General features: G+C 42.7%; 3 protein-coding genes across 5 annotated transcripts in view; 1 reads left to right on the forward strand and 2 right to left on the reverse strand.

Moving 5' to 3' along the window:
* LOC119548605 (protein outspread) overlaps positions 1-23,523 on the forward strand; it is an 88,566-nt gene that overhangs the window by 62,420 nt on the left and 2,623 nt on the right. For all 3 annotated transcript variants that reach the window (XM_037855961.1, XM_037855962.1, XM_037855963.1), the window contains 3 exons: positions 14,020-14,085; positions 14,574-15,150; positions 20,830-23,495. In XM_037855961.1, coding sequence (XP_037711889.1) covers positions 14,020-14,085; positions 14,574-15,150; positions 20,830-23,495 — 3,309 coding nt within the window. The remainder of the gene's footprint in view (positions 1-14,019; positions 14,086-14,573; positions 15,151-20,829; positions 23,496-23,523) is intronic.
* LOC119548606 (alcohol dehydrogenase-related 31 kDa protein) lies at positions 6,448-7,909 on the reverse strand. The gene is made up of 3 exons (XM_037855964.1): positions 7,772-7,909; positions 6,840-7,244; positions 6,448-6,777 (listed from the first exon to the last, which is right to left on the reverse strand). The coding sequence occupies exons 1-3, from the start codon at positions 7,865-7,867 to the stop codon at positions 6,460-6,462; spliced, it is 819 nt and encodes a 272-aa protein (XP_037711892.1). The 5' UTR covers positions 7,868-7,909; the 3' UTR covers positions 6,448-6,459.
* LOC119548607 (alcohol dehydrogenase) lies at positions 8,017-9,912 on the reverse strand. The gene is made up of 4 exons (XM_037855965.1): positions 9,759-9,912; positions 8,978-9,110; positions 8,499-8,903; positions 8,017-8,439 (listed from the first exon to the last, which is right to left on the reverse strand). The coding sequence occupies exons 2-4, from the start codon at positions 9,074-9,076 to the stop codon at positions 8,173-8,175; spliced, it is 771 nt and encodes a 256-aa protein (XP_037711893.1). The 5' UTR covers positions 9,077-9,110; positions 9,759-9,912; the 3' UTR covers positions 8,017-8,172.

Here is a 23,523-nt window from a genome sequence, read left to right on the forward strand (position 1 = left end):
CGGGCCAGTTTGCGGCTTTGGCGCAATTTGAGACTCGATTTCTTGCACCTAGATACAAGGCAGCCTGCCTGGAGGAAGGCAAAGGCAAACAGCTCGGCAATCGCCAATCGCCAACCGCATTTTCTCAGCTCCGAAACAAGAAAGGAAAGCTGGCTGCGAAGGAACAGAGTCCATTGATACCCTAACCTTTCCTAAATGGCAATCTTATAGATACAATTTAAAAGAAAATAAGCTAAACGCATATAGATGTCTATGTAGATAAAAATAATAAGGTATGGACAAAGCAAAAGGCAGTTTTTTTTATATTTAACTAAGACGCTTAATATCAGACTCCGTAGGTGAATAATAATTTATATGACTCTCTTAAATATTGTATCTTCAGTTACGAAACGACCTTTAAGTCTCTGTCTCTGTTGATGGTGATATTCCTGGGAATCCCATGTGTACTAAATATATCCCCCAAGAGACAGACATAAAAGAAAATTTGGTTAGACTCATATATCATATTAAGATACTTCAAACAAGAATCAAAATATTACGCAAGAATATTTCTAGTTTAATAACAAAAGATAACTGGTAAAACTTAATGTCTTCTATTATATAAAAAAATGAATCGAAAATATATTTATACAATAAATTAGTATTAGCCTTTCAGAATATTACATTAGTAAAGATTAGAATGTGCTCGGTGAAAGGCTCTCTAATTTTTAGCAAGCATCTTCTTAGTCTTTTCTTTGGGGATGCTGTTCTGACATATCCTTGCCAGCAAAAAGAAAGATGAAAGCAATCAAATCGTTTAGTTCTTAGTGAGCTGCACATACTTTTTTATACCACTTCCCTTCTTATCCATCAAGCAAACGCAGTTCTTACACAGAAAATAATCTTTGATCAATAAATAGGTATATTTAATACATATATTGCGTAAAGCTAAATTTTCTATTAGGTACTATTAAAGGCATATAACAATTTGTAATAGTTTCCAAAATATTTATACCAATTACAAAGAGGTCTCTGTTTTTCTAAGTGCAGCTCTAAATGATGCAAGGCAGTAAAATGTTGCGAGAAATTTTTGCGGCAGCTTTTTCTCTTGGTCAGTTTTTCTGTGGGTAAGAGCAGCACAAGTTGCAGCCGCAGCAACAAAGACGTTCTAAATGTTACGTTATATTATAGCATGATGCTGTTGTTGCAGTTGCAGTTGCTGCATTTGCTGCTGCAGTTGCTGCCGCAGTTGCCGTAACTCCTCTACAGATGCGCCTCGAATTGGGTCTCTTGGCTCGGGGCGCTGTTGCAGTAGCATTTGCTGCCTCTTTGCTGCTTTTTGTGGTTGTGCTTTTATTGTGTAATCAGCAGATAACGGCATTTAATGGCTGAATGAGTTTTCCGGAGAGGGAAACTGCAGCAACGCATTCCGCACGAGTCCATTTACTACCGAAACATTTTACCCCATTGTCGATAACTTAATTTTATTTTCGGCTCTGCCTTTGTTTTCTAAAATATTTGCTGGTCAGCTGAAGCGTGGCGCTAATCGATTTCTATTGCCGCAATTTCGGCTTGCCATCAATTTTGAAATTGCCAAATTATTTCACAATTCGTTGTTTTTCCGTTAGTTTCCCATTTCGCAGGTCTTTCGTGGGGCAACTTGAATTGCACTCGAGATACTTGTTATTTAGATAGAGTTGTTGATTGGACGGTTCAGCCCGAGTGGTTTCGATTTCATTTTCAGCTGATTAAAGTGTCATAATTAACCGTGGCTCTGGAAATACTTGGTGAATAATTTCTATGTCTTATGAAAGCCTTTTGTAATGGTTTCTTAAGATATATTATTTCCTAAATTTGAACTCATCCAAAAAATTTAGTTGTACATATCACCCAAAAGAAAGTTTTTATCCCCTAACTGTCCAAAAATAATTTTTCTTTTTTTTATGGAACCATTTAATATTAAATAAAATGTTAAATGTTATTCTATTATATAAAAACTCAAGTATTCTGTGGCCAGTGCACACCCATTTCACTGCCCCAGGCCTTTTTCTATTGAAAAACGAAGAGCAAACCATATTGGGAACGATCAAAATGCAATGTTCCAGCAACTAATAACAGTAAACGTTGAACTACTGGCCAAGATTGATTCAGCGATTGCCTCACATCATCTCGTCGTCATCATCATCTCGGCAATCAATGCCGTGCCCCCAGTTCCCAGTTCCCAGTTCCCCGACTTCGACTTCGACTCCCAAAGGGAGAAGGGAGCTCGATCTTGAGCTCGAATGCAATTCCCCCGACATCTCGGCGTAGAGTTCAGAACCCAGCTCAACTTGCCAACTTCTCGGCTGCCTGAGCGACTGTCTCCACTGACTGGCCAGATCACTCGCATCCACATCCACATCCCCAACCACATCCCCATCTACATCCACATCCACATCTTCTGAGGCAACACCAACAAACTGGGCAAAATCAACAGCGACAGCAGCAACATCAGCTACGTCGACGATGACGGCGACACATGCTATGGGTACATAGCATAAAAATTACTTCCTGATTGTGTTACATGCACCCAGGACCGGTCCCGTTCCCCGGTTGCCCCCCTTTCGACCACCTCTCTGAGAATATTGCTTATTTTTACACTGCAAGAAGCCAGAAGTTCTAAAATACAAAGACATTTTTTAAGATGCCCGTTCTAAAAAAATCGTTGAGTGATAAAATGGCAAAAAGTTCTTTATTTCTGGAAATTATCATATGGAAACCATTCTAATGAATTTAATTCGTTGAAAATCCCCATGAATAATCTTTGGATTTTGAAAACATATTCTTAATAAAATGAAATGTAGACTTTAAAAATATTTTCTCTTTGTAAGAAGATATATTATTTTTATAATGTTTTTTTTCATTTTTATAAAGGAAGCTATTTCGTAGAAGTTACATTTTTCTCAAGACTAATAAAACATTTTAAAATTTTTTAAATAAATGTATACCTTAAAAAGTTTATGTAAACAATTTGTAGGAACTTAGTTACTTAAAAGTCTAAATCCATTTAAATTTTTAAGTAAATTCCCAGCCCTTTTCGAGGACCTGTTTCTCGCAGTGCACCGACATCATTTCACATTCGTCTCTTGTACATACAAAGTGGTTGCTGCCTCAAGGCTGAAATGGGTACCGTGAGTGGGGTCTTGGGAGGGGGGCTAAACTGAGGAGGGCAGGAACTCTGCGTGGGCCAGTCCGCCGGCTAGGTGGCCCTCCCGGTTAAACAGGGTGACCCTCCATCAGAACCCAGATCGAGAGCAGCGAGATCCGTATCATTCAAAGTGTCAATGGACGCAAATTTACAAAATGTTTGCTGTTTGTACTCCAGAGCCATTGTTATGGACCCATTGTCGCCACGGCACGTGTCGGCATCTCAGATCGGGGGATCAAGTTCTGCTCCACTCCCGAATCGGGAATGGTCGTCCATGGTTTATGGTCTATGGTTCCCTGAGTCCATGGTGCCGAATTTAGAGTGGGGCGGATGAGGTGGAAGCGACGACCCCCGGAGGGCAAGTAACGTTTTTGCCTGTCATTTTTCTTCATGTTTATTTTTCGCTTACTGCATTTTCTGGCATTTAAGCCCCGCTCTGATCTATCTGTCTTTTTGTACATTTTTTTTTTTGGCCGCCAGTTGGCCAAGTTGGCGTTTTGCCTTCTCAGCCGGCTGTTTGAGTTTCTGTGTCAGCCCCAAACCCGGAGCACTTGTCGTGATTAGTTTAGAAAAATGTTGGCTATTAATTTGCTGCCTTGAGTAACACTTGTTATTTGGCTTCGCATTTCGCATATAATCTTGTCTGACCGCCTGGTGCCATGTGCGGCCGTAGATAATCTTTATGCGCCGCTCTGAACTCGACTCGGTCTCAGTCTAAATCTCAGTCGAAGGCCCATAGTTATAGAGTCTACGAGCCGGCCATACAAATGGGACTCGGCTTTTGGAGTCTTAGAGCGGATTGTGCGGGTACAGGGGCATTTGCTCTCATATCTAACATGTGTTCATGTGTTTCTTTTTTGTGTCTTATGGAACGAGATTGGGGAACTCGCCCGGGGGGAACTAGATCAGAGAATCAGCATTGCAGAGATTTAGAACCAATAAAATTTTACTGCTTCCTGTAGTATTTCAAGAAATTAAGGTCAAATAATAATATGGCTTGAAGCTTATATTTTTATCACAAAAAAATATGTTTACTCCAGATTTGATGGGTTAATTTATCAGATCAAAATATTTGACGGAACAATGATACATCCTGTTTATTTCAAATGTGACCCACATATTGGTTGGATAACCTTTGGTTAATTACTGCAATACCTTTGCCCCCTACCCCACAAAGTAATGAATGGTTATTACGTTCCGTAATGAGTACATTATCAGTGCTGTGTATAAACTCCCATCAAATCGGAGCTTTATTATCTCACAACGCCTATACACAGACAGCTGGCCGATCCCATCCATGCAGTTGCATAATCACAATCTTCTTCGGCTGTGGCGTGCATCCGTCAGGTTAATTAGTAAAATACCTGGTGACCAGGCACGTATTGCCATTTAAAAAGCATCAGTTATTTTTTTCCCCCATTTTTCCGTACATTTTTTTGTTGATTAATCTCCACCTACTGCCGGCAACCGGTCGGTCGCATGTTTTTGTTCGATCTATGGTGGCTATAAAAAACACTAGAACTAGTCGAGCCTCAGATACTCTTAAAATAAATAGTTGGGCTTAAAAAATATGAGAGTAATTTTGTAAATATCTATAGATATAATAACTATACCAGAACCCATTCTGTGAGATAAACAAATAAAGATTAATTGTAAGCTATGGAAATCCGTGTCAAAGATAATGGTTTGATTGGTCTATTACCCACCAAGAATATTTATTATTTGCAGCTATTTTCTTTCACCGCAAGTTAGTAGATTTTTCTTATAGCCAACCTACCCCAATGTTTTTGCCTCCAACTCACGGCCTCTCCCATTTTGGCTATTGTGCCCTAGCCAATCGATTACTTCCTGCATTTTTAAATGTCCTCCCCCCTTTGACTCCCGGCAGCCGACCAAATTAATCAAGCGAGTGCCAAAAAATAAAAATCAAGAAAATGGGAAGAAACCAGCAAAAATTAAACGAAAAAAAGGAGTTATAAATGAAAAATGCTGGACAATTGCATGGTTCGCTTACAGTGACTAATCGATTTTTGGAATTAAGTTGCGCCGTGGAAAGGAAAGCAAACTTGCAGGGGTTTCAGGGGGGTACAGAGGAGAAACACTCTGGAAAAATGGTTTGATATGGCCTGGCCAGATTCCACTCCATGCGAATCCGTTGGTTCCATTCCGCTGCGTTGGGTCCTCAATGTCCGATGGCATTGTGGCTCTTTTTGGTCTGCTGGCTATTGATTTTTTTACGATCCGAGTGGCCCCGAGCTGAAGACTAGGAAGACAACGCACTCGAATTGGAAGTATGCCAAGGCGGCGTGCCCACAGTTCACCCTACTATATAGTTTTCATACACCCAGAGATATTTACTCGCGAAATATACACACAGCATATTTATAAGCGAACTATCCAAATAGTAACATTTCAAAAGATTAAAATAAACAGAACCAATCTTGACAAATCAATTTACCACAATAAGAAAAGACAGCTAAGCTAAGTGTTGATTTTTGGTTCATAGGTCACCATTTTATATATATAGATTATTTTATTCATCGTTTCTTGGAGCTTAATGAGTAATGAGTACCGAAAATATTAAAAGCAAGGTGTAAATATAAACATTCACAACGTCTTTTCTCCGAGTGCACCTATAGCCCCTCACTCCCATTTTCCTGGGCAATGTGTCGGCAGATTTGTTTGTTTTCGCATTCAATTCTCGGTCGCCCGATTGGATTTCCTTCGGTTGGCTGGCTGGCTGTGCGTTTGGAAATGTGCCAAAGTTCAATGCACGGCATTGCTCTAGCAAAATTTCGACTTGCATTCGCATAGTTGAGATGCACTAGAGACGGTCTAGAAATGTGCACGAAAATGCTACGGATATTGATGGGGAAAAGCCTTGAGTAGTTGGTCTTGACTTAACATTTGCTATTTGGATCAAAGGTTGACAGGCGAAAATGTATATGAAAGCACTTCGTCAAAAAAATTGAAGAGAAAAATGTTTACTATAGTCCAAAGCTCAAATTCTCTATAATCAACAGATCAATATAACTGTCATTGGTTTTTGTGTGGTGCCCCCGCAATTGTGTACTTTTCAAAATCTTTAATTAGCTACTTAGGTTTACCCAACCACATTAATAAGCGTATCTAATTATAGTTCCCATAAAAAATCGCTGCATACTTTTGGGCACCCCCATATTTGTCATCATTCATTCACACCCCCATAGATGACGACCCATATCTATTATTATGAGTATAACAAAATGAGTTGCCTACTTTTTTCGTAATTCGTTGATTTATTTGATTCGAAATTAATCTTGATCCTCCTCATCGTTGCTCTGCATATAGTGCAAGAACTGATCGGCCATATGCCAGTACCAGTGCAACTTGACCAACTCCAGTCCACCCTTATCGGCAATCCATATCTGACCATTCTCCGATCTCTCGATGGCACTGACAATATTCTGTCCACAAACCGAGGTGGATTGGCAGGGAGCTCGACGCAGGCGATCGGCAAAGGATTGTCCGTACTCCAAAAAGGCTTTTAGTTCCCGATCCACAAAGACCCTAGTAGGACCACAACAAACGGCTATGACAGCGACTCCGTTTTGGGTATAATAAAGAGGGTCCTTCGGAAGACATTATAGAAGATATTTAAGAACGAAAAGTTATAAAATTCAATAAAGCTCACCGATAGACTCCTGGTAAACCCAATAACACCAAATTTCGAAGCACTGTAGGCGCAAAAGACTGGCGAAGGATCCAATCCTATGACCGAGGTAACATTCACAATGAGACCACCAGATCCTCCCATTTTTTTGTCCATATGGGGCAACACCGTGGCCACAGTGTTCATCATTCCAGTTAGATTTGTATTGATGGTGGCATCGATGTTGTTCTCATCGCACAAGGTCGCTCCATTGATCAGAACATCAATATAGTCCATTTGGACTATCACCTCATCGAAGTACTTCTTCATTTCCTCCCTGGCCATGGTCACATCGTAGGTCCAGAAAAATATCTGGGTACTCGGCTTTATCGACTGCAGCTGAGCGATGGCCTGGGGGTTCTCCACACTCTGCAAAATAGCAAGTTTCTGAAAGAAAAATAAATTGTTATTTACAATTGAATGAATTGGTCAATATTAAATACCTTTTGTTTGTTTTTAAGCAACCACCTTTATCTTTTTAAACAGAATTCGAAGATAAAGAACACAAATATTTAAACAATAAAACGTTTATCTTATAGAAAATAGAATTCATTGGAGGTTTAATACCGTCACCTTCATAATAGCTTTGGATAAGAAATAAAACGTTCTAACAATGAAGCTTATCGTGTCGATGAAAATATACTTCGTGGGAATTATATCAAATCAAATTATTTTATTTATTTTAAACTTGTGATGCCCTCTTTTCAAATATGTATTATTTTATATCATATCATTGAGGCAAGCGAAAGTGCTAAATCCTTTAGTAAAATCTAAGCCAATCCGAAACATAAACTCGATTGTTGCCGCGCGCGAAACGAACATGAAAAACTCATTAACTTAATTAGTTTCGACGGAGACTGGCTGGACTAGTTTCGAGTTCGATCTGGGCAGAACCCATACCGATCCCAACTCACCGCTATGTTCTTGGTCATGAGAACCTTGCTGGTCTCCAGTGCAATTCCTCCGCAATCCGCCACATAGCAGACATGCTTGCCCGTCAAATCGAACATTCTTTCTTTCCGCTTTCCACGACTTCTGTTTTACGACTGACCCTACTTCGCCATTCCCAATCCCATTCCAGCCACTCCCATTTATCTATTTTAATTAAATAGAGGGCTTATCTCTTGGATTTCTCAATTTTCGTACATACACTTTCATATATTTTCATTATTCATGGTGAGTTTTATTATTATCGTATTGGGGGAAGAATGTGAGTGTGCATAGAATCAGCCTTATTGCCATGCGTGAATATCTAGTGGTTCGCAGAACCCTATGAACTAATGTTAGGTGTGCTCTTCGGGGAGTATCACGTTGCTTAGATGCCCGAGTCCCAGTGCTTGGTCCACTGGATGGCCTCCAGGGTGCCCAAGTCTAGTTTCCAGATGGCGCCGTTCTGGTTCAGCTCGATGGCCTTGACGAAGTTCTCGGCGCAGGCCAGCGAGGGCTGGGTGGGGTGGGCCAGGAGCTTCTCGGCGACCTCGGGCTCCACATCCAGCCAGGAGTTGAACTTGTGCACCAGGGTGGTGCGGGTGATGCCGGGGTTGACGGTGTAGGCGGTCACGCCGGTGATGGGGGCCAGTTTCTGGGGATCGGATGAGGGAACTTAGTATTTTCTAAGGATTTCTCTTGAGCATTACTTACCGCCAGGGAGCTGGTGAAGTTGACCACGGCGGCCTTGGTGCCAGAGTAGACGGGCACCTGGTAGATGGCATTGAATCCAGTCACGGATCCAATGTTGCAGATGATTCCTCCAGGACCTCCCTTGCGCTTGTCCCAGAAGTCCAAGATGGCGGTGGTGGTGTTGACCAGGCCAGTGTAGTTCACGGCAATGGTGCGCTCGATCTGGTGATCGTCCAGGATGCCAGCTCCGTTAATCAGGACATCGACGGTCTTCAGCTTGGCGAAGATGGTCTTCAGCAGCTTGGTGGTCTCGGCGATGGGCACGGTCACATCGTAGGGGTAGAAGGTGACGGTCACCTTGGGATTGATTGTCTTCAGCTCGGCAATGGCAGCCGGGTTGTCAATGCGGTCGAGGATCACCAGGTTCTGATTGGGGGGGGGGGGGGGGGGGGATTATTATAATATATTTTTACCCTCTAAGGATTCTGAGGATGACCCACCTTCAGGTCCCGCTTGACCAGCTCCTTGCTGGTGTCCAGGCCAATGCCTCCCAGACCGGCCACGAAAATCACGTTCTTGTTGGTCAATGTGAACGACATGGTGACTTCTGTTTTTTACGCTGGCTCTTTCGATCTGTATCGATGGGAAGGGGATCTGTTAGTTGTTTGTTTCCAGTTCGTTTGGGCCCCGTATTTATAGGGAGATCTTTCCTGCCTGAGCTTACGCTTACGTGGAGCTTTCTCACTATCTCTAGCATTACGTGATCTGAACTACGTTAGCTGCGCTGCCTAGTTTATGGTTTATTTTTATTATTTCTTTTTGGCGCACTTCGGGTTTGTTTTTGTTTGGGATCTCGAACCGGCAAAGCTCTTCGTCTTGATTAGTATTCTCGTCTGTATGTTTAATATGTTTGGAAAATTACTGCCGGTCTGCACGCGCCCCGTTTTTTAGAGATAGCTGACGAAACAAGACGCCGATTAACAGGGGCGGGCTATGTTAAAATAATCTAATTTTAAAAGTGAACTAACAGGTACTAGGACAAGAAGCCGGCCTCCAGAAGTTTGATTATCATTCTCTTGAGTTTACAAAAGGGCCCGTCACTGTGACAGTTCGACTTTGCAGAAAAATGTTTTGATATGAATTAGAGAAAAGGCACCGAATCTAAATTTATAGCTCCTTTGTAAAATGTCTAAAACGATTATTATTTATTTAAATTTGTATAAATTGTATTATTCAAATTTTAATAAATAAGATTAAGTGGGCGCCTTTATTCTTACTTACTTGATCAATTTAGTAAATTTGAAGAAATGCAAGTACTCGTTAGCCGGTCTGCTGAACTGCAACTGACAACTGCACTGAGACAATAATCGACGACTTCGGCCTTTGCAGCTCCTTAAATACTGTTCTGTCGTGGGGGCGCTGGCAGTCGAAGTCGACGTCACCGCGACAGCGACGCTCAAATAATTTGTAATATGTAAAATGCAATAAAAATACGCAAACAAATGATCTGCAAATAAATGCCGGGCAAGAACCCAATAGAAAATAGAGCAGCGGAAAGTGCACTAAAATTAAATATTAACAACCTGTACAGATCCAAAACTCTTTATTTTATAAATTCACTTTTGACAAATAATAAATAATGCAAAATATTTTGGTTTAAAAACTAGGTAATTTAATTGGTAAACCTCAAATATATTTTAATTTAACTTATAAATTAATAAAGACAACATCTTCAGGGACTGAAAATAATTGGTTTTCTTTGATTTTTATTTGCAAAAGACTACTATTATTATTATGATTATTTTCGATGCCTTTTACTTACAAATATAACATAATTTTCTTCAGTGTAGAGTCCCCGAGCCCGAACAGTAAGAGCTTTAACCTTGTGAATGTCAAGCATAGCTATCAGAAGTGTAGAAAGATCCCGAGCTTGAGTTGTTGCTGCGGTTGCAATTGAACTTCGGCTTAATTTGCATACGTGTAGCTCAGATAGTGAGCCCGAGGGATACGAAGGGGTTGGTGGTATAGGGTATAGCGCAGAATCAGTCTAGAAAAGTAGGAAAGCAAGCAACACGCCCCCTAAAAGCAACTCATTAGCAACCTCAGTTGTCCGCAACTGTGACCAAGTCCACTTTGTAGCCGAGAATAGCGGTTTCGAGTGCAGCTCTTAAAGTTTAACCCATGTTTAGATAGCAAAAGCGAAAAGCGTAACACTAAATATCTATATTTCAAAAATATTTATTAATTGCTGGATCTTGCTTGAATACAAATTACAAATATAATTTATTTTAGAATTTATGCTCTTCGAATGCTTATACTTTATTCTTTAAATGGAGATAATGTTTTTAAACACTATATCTTCAGTCGGCTTATAAAGGTATATTATAATGTTTTTATATACTTTATATCGTCAGTCGGCTTTTAAAGGTACATATATTATAACCCATTAAAATCATATCGTTAATTTCCTAGAAGAATGAAAAAAGAAGAAATCAGATGTGACAGACAGATGACAATCTATGTTGTATAAAAATGTCATCAATCCAACCTAAGCACTTAACAGATGCGTTCATCTAAAAATTCTATATCTTGAGATATGTCACTCCTCAATGAATAATAATATATTAAATATCTTTATATTTCTTAATATAAAGATAATAAAATCTTATCGAGTTAGTGCCACATATTTTCCAATTCAGAGAATACAGGGGTTAAATTGGATGAGGGAGGAGGCTACTGAAATTGCAATGGCACGTGTGATGAGAGGGAAAGAGATAAGCATGCGGAAGAAATAAGCTTTCAATTTGCATAAAAAAACTTGAACCCGTTTATTGCTGTGAAAAACAGATATCCATTCTGCAAAGATGTGGGGTAGAATCTTTATAGAAGTCGAGACTTATAAGGCTGGGATCACTGGAAGCTTTTTGCGGACGTTTACTTGTTAATATAAGTTGAGTCTAATTTTACTTTGCTTATTCTTATTAATTTATTCATATTAGCTATTTTTGATAATCTTTTGGGGGTCGCACCCAGCGTTATCACCAAATCATGCATAGACACTTCGAGAAGGCATGTTAAGAAAAATTCGGTCACTGATGAAGATTTTCAGCTCGAAATTTTCCCACAATCAATAACTCATTTTCCGAATTGACCCACTAATAGAACGAGTTGCTCTAGTGCTTTGGCAACCGGTAACTGGGAAGTAGGTATAAACCGCATCGTATGACTACTCGAACCCCTAGACGTTAATTTAATATGGTCTGGCCTAGTCTGAGCAACAGTTTTCCTTATCAGCAGACGTGCCTAACATCTTCGCACTGTTACCCGTCGATTTTTTACTTTTATTGGGTACACTGAGTGAAAAAGTGGCATTTATATGCAAATATTATAAATAAACAGAAATCTGAGATATGTTTATTTTGTTTTTTTACCTACGTCAAGAGAACTTATTTTTAAATTTATTTGATATGTTCTGCTGCTAGTTTGTGCTAGCTTTTGATGCTAACATTTCTCGAAATAATATTCTGTTTTGGTAATAATTTATTGCAGTTTTTTGTTAATGCTTGAAACGTGTTCAATTAGTTTTGCGTGAAAAATCATTTAAAATGTACTGAAAGGAAATAAAAATGAATATTAAATTGTACACTTTTGCGTAGTCAATTAACATATATATTTAAGGAGTATTGGCTTTTAAAATATTTTTTAAATATTTTTAGATTTCTAATTCTTTTGGTGTATCTTGAATTTTTTCTCCGTGTGCACTGTACACTTCACAGTGGGCAGTGGGCGCCTTATCGGCTTGGCCCCCAAGTCATGCTGCCGGTGACATTCAACCTCTGCGGGGGTAATGACGCCAACGGCGTACCTGTCAAAACCGATTTACACTGGGTCTCACACCCGCCTCGCACTCGCACTCGCACACACTGATGCCCATAAGTACACGCTCGCCTTTGAGCATTGAGATGTCGTTCGCCGGGCTAATTAAGCCACTGGCATTGTCTTCCCGCTGTGAGTGTCTGAGTATTTTTCTGCCTATTGAAACGAAACTGGGGCTTCTAAGCGGCGGGGTCTAAGCTGCTTACCACAAGTATACTACTATACCATTCTATTATATGGGAAATGTAAAGTCGCAGGGAGGTGGTATAAGGGTTCCCGGGGTTCCGTGCGTTCTACATGAATATTTGGGGCGCGGTTTCCATTGCATCTCGATGTAAACATAATCTAATTTACTATTCCACTGCCTGACCCATTTGACTCTTGCCAATCTCTAGCCGGTGAAAAGGAGGAAATCAACCTGGTTTGACGTAATTGAGAGCAGAGAATCTTTCCCGCGATCCGATCAGGTTTCCCTCCACGCTTGACTTTACTTTGGGGCATATTCTGCGGGAAAACCGCACAACGGTTCTATAGTATAATTTTCCATAGCAATTACAAATTTAAATATTAAATACAGGGGCAACACAATGTATTCAGGTTGACTTATTTACCCTTTAAGGTTAAAGAGTGGCTATACCAAAAGTTCAATATTTTAACACCAAAATAGTGATATTTTTCCAACATTGCCAATAAGTTTTTATTACCCCCACAAATCCTAATCACCCGAAAGAAAGCTCATCAGATCCAAAAGAAATCGTTAGCTCTCACTTCATCAATCCCCACATTCTTGTGGCCTCAAACATCCAATAGGTAGGATTCAATATTTATGAATTCAATCGCAAAAAAGAAATACGAAAAATATAAAGAACTAGAGCGTAAAGTGAAAAATGGTGCTGTGGCTTGATTATTCGTGTGCGAGTTCCCTTCTTCTAGGCCTTATAAATAAAACGCTCGACACACCTCAGCACTTCACTCCACTCCACTCACACTTACTCCCTCTCACCTGCCCATTGTTGGATGGGGAGAAATCAACTTTAGGGAGTTGCAATATGCAACTTGCAACACACAACTTGCCACGCAATGGGGCAACAGAATTCAACGTCATCTTCGCTGAAGGTTGAGCTTAATTTGCTTTGACTTTTAGCAATTTGCATAAATATCAGACACACGTTGAGTCCTATACCCTTGTGGCTGTGGCACGTTTGTTATGATTCTGGCAACCAACAATAACAATCAGAATCAGATCCAGATTCAGATCCAGATCCACACCGAATCAGTGCAAAGGCGTTGGGGCTTGGTTACCTTTCATGGGAATGACAACGCCAGAAAATATATGAATAAACGAATTATAAAGGAATTATGATTTCTGTCGGGGGCGTTGAACATTATTTACCCCACCTTTCATACTTGCAAATTGCAAGCGACAATGCAAATTTGTTCTAGAGTGATGAGATCAAGCGATCGCGATAAACTTAGACTTGCGACTAAGTGGAGAGCAAATAACAAAAAGTTGTAAGCATTTAAAGTCAACTAAAAGTGAAAATAGAAAATATTACACTATAATTAGAGAAATCTGTATAATAGTTAAGTTAAGAATATATTTCTTAGTATTTATAATATTGATTATCAATTTCTAATAAATACTTTGTTTATTTTCCATTTCTAGCGCTGGCAGAGAAGGTGGTTTGTTCTCTATGACGATGGCGAGCTGACGTATTCGGTTGATGATTATGTAAGTATTTATTAATTTATTAACAACTAGGAATCTATGAACCATCTACATTTCTAAAGATTTGTAATTCCTGGCAACAAACAAAAGCAGAAAAATAAAATAAATTTATTGATGGTGAGGTCAGGAAATAACAGATATTAAAGCTCGATAAAGGTTTTATGAATGAAGGGGAAAGTTTGTAATTATGGCCTTGCTCTTGAATAAATGCTTATTGACTATACCTTATCGGCGGACTCAAGAAGTGGGCAACACCAACAAATTTCCGGTGTATAATCAGTAAAATATTTATGAAGTGGGCGAGTTTCAGGGGATTCTTATTTGCCATTAGATTTATTTATTTGTACACGGTTTCTAAATAAATATTAATCTTGTCATATATTTATAATCTTTGAGTTCAGATAATAAAACAATATGTTATGGGGAACATTTCCAAATTGGAAGCTTTATCATTATGAAAATAATTAATATATTAATCCCGATCCGTTTAGCCCGAGACCATACCGCAGGCATGCGTCGACATGACCAAAGTGCTGGAGGTGACCGGCGCCGTGGAGGTGACAGGTCACCCCAACTCCATCGCCATAACCGCCCCCGAGCGAGTGACCTTTGTGAAGGGAACCAGTTCGGAGGAGTCCCAGTGGTGGCTCAACATCCTGGCCGCCTTCCCCAAGTCGAAGGGTCGCCACAAGAGGAGCGCCACCCTGCCCGGTGGTCAAGTGGTTGGCAGTCTACGTCAGTCTAATAATGGCGACCTAACACTCTCCACCAAGTTGGGCAATCGGCACAGCTCCTACCACAAGGACACCCTCACGTCCTCGCAGTCAGCGGGAAATCTTCTGAGCACCCTGGATTTGGGACCCAGCTCCACGAAGACGGGAGGATCACCACTGACCACCACCCAAACTGCCCTCGCCGATGACGAGGAGGACGACGGGGTGGAGACTGGCGAGGATGTGGACGAGGATGACGAGTTGGATGAGGCGGTGCCCAGGAAGTCGAAGACTGTCAGCATTGGCGGCCAGGACGAGAACAATCGGAATGCCGGCAACGAGATCACAAATCGGGGTGAGTGTATGAAAATATATATATCATATCGAATATCAAATCATAAAGGATTTAATCCTTATACAATCATAAGGGAAATATTTTTTTAGCATTTAAAAATATTTTTCTAAATATATTTTTATTTGAGAAATATTTTAATGATCCCAAAAGTTGATCAAGTAAAATAGAACTTAGCAAAAACTCAAACCATAAGATAGTGACAGAAAGCTTTCCGAATAATCATTTTAGAAATATAATAATTGTTATAACAATCTCTAAGAATTTATGGTTCTATGAATAAACCATATAATAATTCAAGTGATTTTCCAGTCACCCGAGTAATAAGTTGTAAGGCCGAAACTCATTAATCTTTTTATGCAATGAAGTTGATGAAACCGACTTTTACTTTTTGAAGGAAATGGCTTTTAAGTTTCGTTATCTTTTGCTCTGAATTCTCAGCCCTTTTTCGCGAATTGTCTTCCGCCTGCCCCTGCCCTCCAATAAAGTAGAGTTGGGTTCGGTTCAGCCCGTATCGGCTGCTATAATTTTTATGATCATTTATGGCTCGCAGCAATCAAAATTATCAACCTCGGACCGAGGGACTCTCGGCTGAGGGATGGCAGGAATACTCCAATTCGGGGGGCAGGGAATGGAAAAGGGTAGGGGCGTCTGATGGAGATGGAGATGGAGGGCAGTGCGTGCAGCTAGTTAAAGCCGCAGCCACGAAATTAACCTTGAATTCACACACAAAGACAGGGACAAGCTGGCCGGGGAGGAAGCCCCGCCACTACTTAAGATCGTATAATGGTAGGCTTCATAAATTTTCTTTAGATCCCAGCAGACTCTCGAGCGGAGGATCGGTTGGTTGGTCGGTTGGTTGGTGGGTCGGTAATTGCAGTTACTGTGAATGTTCTCACATACATTGCTGCAGGATACTTGTTCATGGAAAAATGATATTCACGCTTAAATTATAGTGTGTCTGCCCTCGGATCCGTTGTTGTGCCATCACGGCTGGATCCCTTGGCCGCCCTCCTTATAGCCATAGTTGCAAATTCAAGGCTCAGCATCCACATCAAATGGCATTATTCCGTTGATAAATCGCCAGTTAAATACGTGAACCAGTTTGAATGGTTGGGCCCACGAAATGGAAAGCGAAAATTAACTATGCAACTTGACTGATCCGATAATTTATAAAGAGAATTATTTTCCTATCCATAAAACAGCTTGAAAGATGCACTAACCCTGTTTCCATATTCCTAATAGCAATAGCATCCATTTTTTCACTCCGACAAATCGTAATAATAATAGTTCTGAAGAATGCATTTCATTATTGCATTTACCTGCGGAAAGTACCGCTTCTGGAGCCACTCTAATGGCCAGTTTTCACACTCACATTTGCCACCTTTTTCGATTAGCGATGCACCGTTGGCTAGTAATGGCTCTGGAGGTCTGGATGTCTGGAAGTCTGAGAGTCTGGAGAGGCCGAGATCAGTTACCAGGTAGGACTGTAGGGCATTTCGCTCGCTGGTGCTGACACAGACTAATTACATTCCATCAATAAGCAAAATTGTGCGGCAAATGAGGCAATTCATTGGTCGGCCGGCCAGTACTTTCTGAATGGGTGTTAGGATGGTGCGGCCGGAGGTAGGAAAAGCTCTTAAAATGCACAACGACAAAGATTATAAACTGTCTACACCTAATAGCCGTCGGCAGGCCAATGTCAGGCCGGGGCCAGTTGAAATATTTTCCAAGTCAGCGCTACATGATAGCCCCTCTGGACATGGGTCCGCCGTCCATGTGGACCATCCACTAGGGACTTGTAATGGGCAAAGTTTCACGGCAAAGTGAATAATTACAGTGCAAATAAATCTCGGCGACTGGTGTGGAATGGCCCTGCTCTCCACTGGATTAGTTTAGAAATTTCAACAGCCTCCCTGGGCAGAGGTGACGAAATGCGGCTCCACAACTTCCTTAGCTAACCAACGATTAAACGCTTCGAAAAAATAAATCCCCAGACGAATCCCAGGCCAACAATCAAAGCATCAACCCAGGGCCCATTACAACCGAACAAGTTTCCAAAGAAGTTGGGGTTTTCGCAAGAATTAAGTGCAAGATTGTAATACAATGACAAATTATAAAGGGCCCGCAGACGAGCAGAAGTAACTACTTATGATTGCAACAAAGTAGCTGCACATTTCATTAATCAGATGCACTGGTAAAAAGGATTTGATTTGAAAGATTGTATGATTAATAAAATAACAATAATAATTATTTTAAATTGATTAAAACTATAAAAGGGTCTCTGTTAAAACACTTAAGATTATTCATCCTTATTTTTCATACCATATAATTTTTTCCAACTCAATGCAGTGACTTTTCTCAGTGTACCTTCAACATAGAACTTGCATTTGAACTATCTGCCAGGCGTTGTTATCGGTGCCTAACCTTCATACTATATCAATCGCTAATTACAGCCCTTTGCAACTTTGTAGAATACTAAAGGTTGCCACAGAGAAAGAGTTCCATTAGTTCGGCGGTGAATTCATTATCTTTCTATTGAGCAGCCCCATTATGAGCCACACAGAAAAAGCATGTTAACAAACGTGGTTAGGACCCGGGTCCAGATCCCAGATCCATTGAGGCCGGACAACTTCTGTGCAAATGCAAAATGACAGCACTGGATGGCCCAGGAGGCGTCTCGGCAGCTAACGATGCAGGTTGTGCGATTTACGAGACTCGAGAACTCGAGAACTCGAGAACTGCCGAACCCAGAGCTTTGGAGCTCGAAGAAGTAGAAGCCAGCACCATCACCTATAACCAATCAATATTCATAAGTGTAACGACTCGCAAGCAAAATTTATGCAACAAGCTGGGTCCGGTCTGGCAGGGTTTTATATTTTCCCCACACGGAGTGCGGGGTGTACGGCCAGTTAGAAATTTTTCATAGTCATCGTGTGAGGGGAGCCTCGGGCTGGAGGGCAGGGTCTTCGACGGGCGGGAGCGATCCAATCCAAAGGCAATTTTCGCTTTCGTTCGCCCAAAAGGCAGAGACGGGCAGGTAAATCAACTTGCAATTTGATTATTTATTACGTCTGAGGCGGGGCTTTGGGTTCGGCAAAGTGGGGGGGGGGGGGGGAGATCGGGGGACTTCGAGAGTTATTTGCAGGAAGCCCCGGCCATGATTGAGTGGGTTGTTCTGAGTGCGCTTAATTGTGGCCATAATTAATCAAACGCTGTTAATTAAAGAAATGAAAAAAGTCGCCACCAGAGACAATTCCAAAAATCTCAATGCCCCTCCAGATCCCCTCGCTTTGTATAGTGCATTGTCTCATCTTGAGAGTTCCTCAACTGGGAGGAAAGGATCCATAATTATAGGGCTCTCTGCATCAACAGCGGCATCAAGCCACTTGCCAGCCCATGTATCTGCGAACACTGTTTTTATCAACTTAATTACACTTAGCACCTTACGCGTTTTTTCTCCTTTTTTTCTTGCCCCACTGGACTCTGTGTTCTGATTTGATCTTGAACTTGAAAGCGCGTAGTAAAAGCCACAATAAATATTAAATGGTGCAAAACACATCAAGGGCAGGCCACAAAAGCGAAACAAAGAGCCACAGATAATAAAGCAGCGAGTGGGGATGGTTTTATGGTCAGCTTTTTAAGGGCATCAGGAATCGAATGAGTGATGACCTGTAAACTTGGAGAGAGGTCCTGGCTGCCATGTAAACCCTTTTTTATTACACACGCCGCGGGGATTCCATAATAAACTTTACAGCTTAAGTTTGTTCTTGAGGTTGTTAAGGCGTAAAACATTTGATTTATTGATAACTCATTTGTCGATGGTAGAATTCTTTAAATATTTAACTTTAGTTTTGTTACAAGGGTTATATGTTTCAACCTTTTATAGGATGATTTAAAATACTTCAGTAAGCTGACCAACAATTCAAAACTTTAGGTAATATTTGTTTTTAATCTAACACATAATATTATGGTATGTAGCTTTCGTGATCAACTGATCATTAGTATTTTTTACAGCATCCTAACTCCTTAACTTCTTGAACTCGAACCGAATCCATATTTCAGCGGATCCCTGATCGCGGCCTCGTAAACATAATGAACCCCATTCAGGGAGTAAAGTACCATTGTCCTGCTGTCCTCTCGGCTATGTGTAATATCATAAGCATTATAAATTCCATTGCTGACATAGTCCCGGCCCCGAACCCGAACCCTAATCGATGTAGCGTCGCCAGGGCCACTTTGGTCAGTCTTCTGGTCAGCCTTTAGCTTTGTGCGATGGGCCGACAAGTCGACCAATTAAAGGCATACCCCCTGCCCATCGCCATCGCCATCAGCCCGTAACCCGTAAACTCCCCTTGGCGCAGTTAGCACAGTAACCTTGAACCTGCTCGGTGAGTCAGTCAGTCACTGGCCAGCTCTGTTTCTGTCAGAGTTTTAGTTTGAGTTTGAGCTGGATCCCCAATACCATACCATCCCATCCCGATCCTTAGCTTTAGCATCCGTATCTGCAGCTGGAGTTCAGAGGCTGCTGGTCCACCTCCTTTCGCTTTTCGCAACAGCTCAATAATCAAGATAAACGCCGAAAGACCAACCTGTTCGACTGACCGAATTGATGCGCACTCAAAGGAGACTTCAGTCTCGGAAACTCTCAGGTTTAGGTTCAGATTCAGGTTCAGGTTCAGTACCAGTCCTCTCAGACGCCCGACTTTATGGGCAGTCGGAAATTTGTATCATAATCATAATAAACCTAAATGTGGCGGCTGGCTGGAACAGGTCTAAATATATATTTTGTAATCACATATTTTATGGGACAACTCGGAGCTGGCCTCTCTCGTTCGTCTGGTTCGTCTCCTCGATGGACATGGGTTCGAGTTTGGGTGTTAATAAAATTATGGCACTCTGCCGAGCTCTCGGGATCTGTGTTGGCCAGCCAGCCTTATCGCGATCCCTCGTATCCCCTTACAATACACACACCGTGTGCCCGTTTTAATAATTTTATTATATTTGCGCGCACATAACTTGGCTCTCTTGCCGCGTTTTACGGCCCTATGTTGGGCATAAATATTGTTAGGGGTGGAGTAGTCCTCAGTTCTCAATCCCCAATCCACCATCCACACGATCCTCTGTCTAAGTTAATTTCAGTCAATGGCATTGATATGGTTTGCTTAGCCAAGAGAGATCCCGACATGCTCATATTTCAAACTATTTAATGAAGACGTTGAGCCAATTATAAGAGAAGAATGCGTAGATGGCTGGCCGAGGTTTGTTTTGGGCTAAGGCTGATGGACAATTTATGATCCTTGATCACCGACGAGCTTGTATGCTTATAATTGCCCGATTATCTGCTTAAACGATCTTTTCTTTGTAGTTTAATGGCGGTTACTTGTTATGATCCATAATCTTTGGAGAGCTTGGCTTTATCTTCTTGTTAGAAGTCGGTTTGGTTATAAGTTAATCTAACTTTTAGTTATATTAAGGGTAATTTAAAGGAAATCGAACTTTAAATTGTCTTCGGGTTAATTTGAAGGTAACCTAACGTATATATATCTTACGGTTTAAGTTAATCTAACTTTTTGTTATTTTAGGGTTCATTTAAACTTAATCTAAGCTCAAGCCATCCTTAGGATAATTTTAAAAAAAATTTAATACGCTATTATATTAAAACTTTATTATTATTTTCAGTTTCCCAGCCCAATACCTGCCTGCTGATAGAGGACATTCGGCGCGATGAGAAGACGATCAAGGACATCGCGAACACCATTACGAATCTGAGTCAGCAGCAGAACAAACGCTGGTCCACGGCGGTGAACAATGCCCTGAACAACCAGCACCACTTCAGCCATCACAGCCAGTACCAAGTGACATCCAGGGATGAGACGGACTTCCAGACTTCCAGCAAATCCCAAAATCCAGCCAGCGAGCGTCCCAAATCCCTGCCCCTGGCCTCCAACTCCACGCCTGCGATTGTCTCAGCCATAGTCAAGAAGATACCCACGGTTATGGAGCAGGGTGACAAGACTAAGCCCACTGCCAGACTCCAGTTACATCTAAAGTCCCCCAAACATTACCAACACGAGCGAGGCGATCCTGATGGCGGATGCAATCTGGACGAGCTGTGCGTTAACTACATGGCCAAAACGGATGAGCTGCGATCGGTGGGCAAGGCAAACAGTAAGTCAACTTCTGGTCAGGGCAAACCCCCGGTTAAGGCCACGGCAGAGGAATCGCTGAATGCCAAGAAGGGTTGGTTGATGAAACAGGATAATCGAACGGGCGAATGGTCCAAACATTGGTTTACTCTCAGTGGGGCGGCCTTGTTTTACTACAGAGATCCCTTGTGCGAGGAGAGGGGAGTTCTCGATGGAGTCCTGGATGTCAATAGTTTAACCAGCGTTTTGGCTGAACCGGCGGCCAGTAAACAGCATGCCTTCCAGCTGACCACTTGGGACAAACAGCGTTTGGTTTTGGCCAGCTTGTCGCCAAGTTCGAGGAACAGCTGGCTGGCAGTCCTGAGAAGTGCAGCAGGATTGCCTCAGGTGGATACGCCTCCTAAACAGACGGATATCGAACAGGACTTCATCAAGGCACAGATGCAACAGCCTGCCTCGAGTCCTGCCACTCCAGGAACTCCGGCGGGTCCGCACTTCTCCTCAGATGAGGAGTACAGAACTGCTTCTGAGGGTGGGAGAAGGGATAGTTTGGACTGGGGATCTCCCCTGTCACCTTCACCACCTGTCCTCAGGAGTTGCCTGCGCAATCGCAGCCTGGCCAGTTTGCACAAAAGGAGTCGCAGTTCGCCACCAAGTTCCAGGCGCAGCACAGTGGACAGTGTGGCCAGTGATGAGCTACCATTACTGGTAGTTCCTGAGGAACTGCAGCCCACGGAGAGCAGGGAGCTCAAGCAGCAATGTGAGACTTTAAGGGCAGAGGCTTCGCTGAGGGAAGCTCGCATGTCGGAGCTACTGGCCACCCTGCAAAGAACCGAGCAGCAATTGACTGCCAGGCTACAGGAACAGCAGCAGCAACTGAACACCGAACTCAGCCAGGCCAAGCAGAGTGCCTCCGAGCTGATGCACAACCTGGGATTGCAGCTGACCGACAGTCAGTGCCAGATCAAGCAGCTGGAGGATCGGCTGGCCCAGGGCATCGAGGAGAACGAGGGTCTCTACAAGCGTTTGCGGGAGCTGCAGGCCCAGGATCATGGAGGCGGCGGTGGTGGAGGAGGAGCACTGAGCAACCTGCAGCGTCACAAAATCAAGCGAATGGACTCCCTGAGCGATCTGACCACCATCAGTGATATAGATCCCTACTGCCTGCAAAGGGATTCCCTGGCCGAGGAGTACAATGAGCTGAGATCGCGCTTCGAGAAGGCCGTCAATGAAATCCGGGCCATGAAGCGGGAACTCAAACAGTCGCAGAACCAATATGATGCCTTGGAACTGGCCCAGGCTGCACTCCAGCAAAAGCTGGAGAGGCGGCAGCACGAGGATGGAGCTCAGCTTCAGCTTATGGCAGCCAGGATTCAGGATCTGACGCTGAAGTACAGCAGTTCTGAGCGTCAGGTGCGGGCTCTCAAGCAGAAGTTGGCCAAATCCGAGAGGCGAAGATCGTTGTCCTTGAAAGGAAAAGAGCAACTGGAACTGAAACTAAGCGAGTTACAAAGGGAGACGGTGGAGCAGAGGAAGGAGGGCACTCCTCCTACGGAATCCTCCAGCAGCGAGTCCAGTAGTCAGTCCCCGCTGAATGCCCACCTGCTGCAGCGTCTCCACAGCCTGGAGCACGTGCTCCTGGGCAGCAAGGAGCGTTTGGAGCAGAGTCTCACCCAGCTGCAGCAGATTAGAGCAGGCCAAAGGACACGGCGCTCTGTTTCGCCCATGAACGACAGGAAGGATGGCCTGAGGCAACTGGAACGGGCTTTGGCCGAGACCTGTGTGATGGTCAGCGAGCAGATGGAGCTCACCTGCCTGCAGGATGCCTGCCACAAGTGCTGCGATCTCCGCCAGCGGGTGGAGAAGCTTTCCGCCCTGCAACAGCAAACGGAGACGGATCTGCAGAGGAGCGAGCAGTTGCTGGAGCAGCGGGAATCCGATCTCGCCCAGGCCCTGGAGAAGTGCGCCAGCCAGGAGCAGGAGCAGGAGCTGCTCCTGCAGCAGCGCCAGGAGCTGAGTGAGGAGCTGGGCAGGCAGCAGGAGCGCTGCCGGCGGCTGGAGAAGCGACTGGAGCTCCTGGAGCGGGAACATGGCAAGCAGCTGGAGTGCCTGAGGGAGGTCTACCACACCGAGCACGCCAACGCAGCCGACGAGCAGAGCTTCCGGAAGCGCTACCAAACCGAGATTGAACAGCTGAGGGTGGGTACAACTTATTTCCCAAAAACTG

The sequence above is a fragment of the Drosophila subpulchrella genome, chromosome 2L, assembly GCF_014743375.2.
Source record: "Drosophila subpulchrella strain 33 F10 #4 breed RU33 chromosome 2L, RU_Dsub_v1.1 Primary Assembly, whole genome shotgun sequence".
In the NCBI taxonomy this organism is placed as follows: domain Eukaryota; kingdom Metazoa; phylum Arthropoda; class Insecta; order Diptera; family Drosophilidae; genus Drosophila; species Drosophila subpulchrella.

Coding starts and splice junctions, on each gene's coding strand:
- LOC119548606 (XM_037855964.1), bottom strand. CDS start 7,867: ATGTTCGATTTGACGGGCAAGCATGTCTGCTATGTGGCGGATTGCGGA. Junction 7,245..7,771: donor TCATGACCAAGAACATAGCG/GTGAGTTGGGAT, acceptor TTTTTCTTTCAG/AAACTTGCTATTTTGCAGAG. Junction 6,778..6,839: donor GGTTTACCAGGAGTCTATCG/GTGAGCTTTATT, acceptor TGTCTTCCGAAG/GACCCTCTTTATTATACCCA.
- LOC119548607 (XM_037855965.1), bottom strand. CDS start 9,076: ATGTCGTTCACATTGACCAACAAGAACGTGATTTTCGTGGCCGGTCTG. Junction 8,904..8,977: donor TGGTCAAGCGGGACCTGAAG/GTGGGTCATCCT, acceptor CCCCCCAATCAG/AACCTGGTGATCCTCGACCG. Junction 8,440..8,498: donor ACTTCACCAGCTCCCTGGCG/GTAAGTAATGCT, acceptor TCCGATCCCCAG/AAACTGGCCCCCATCACCGG.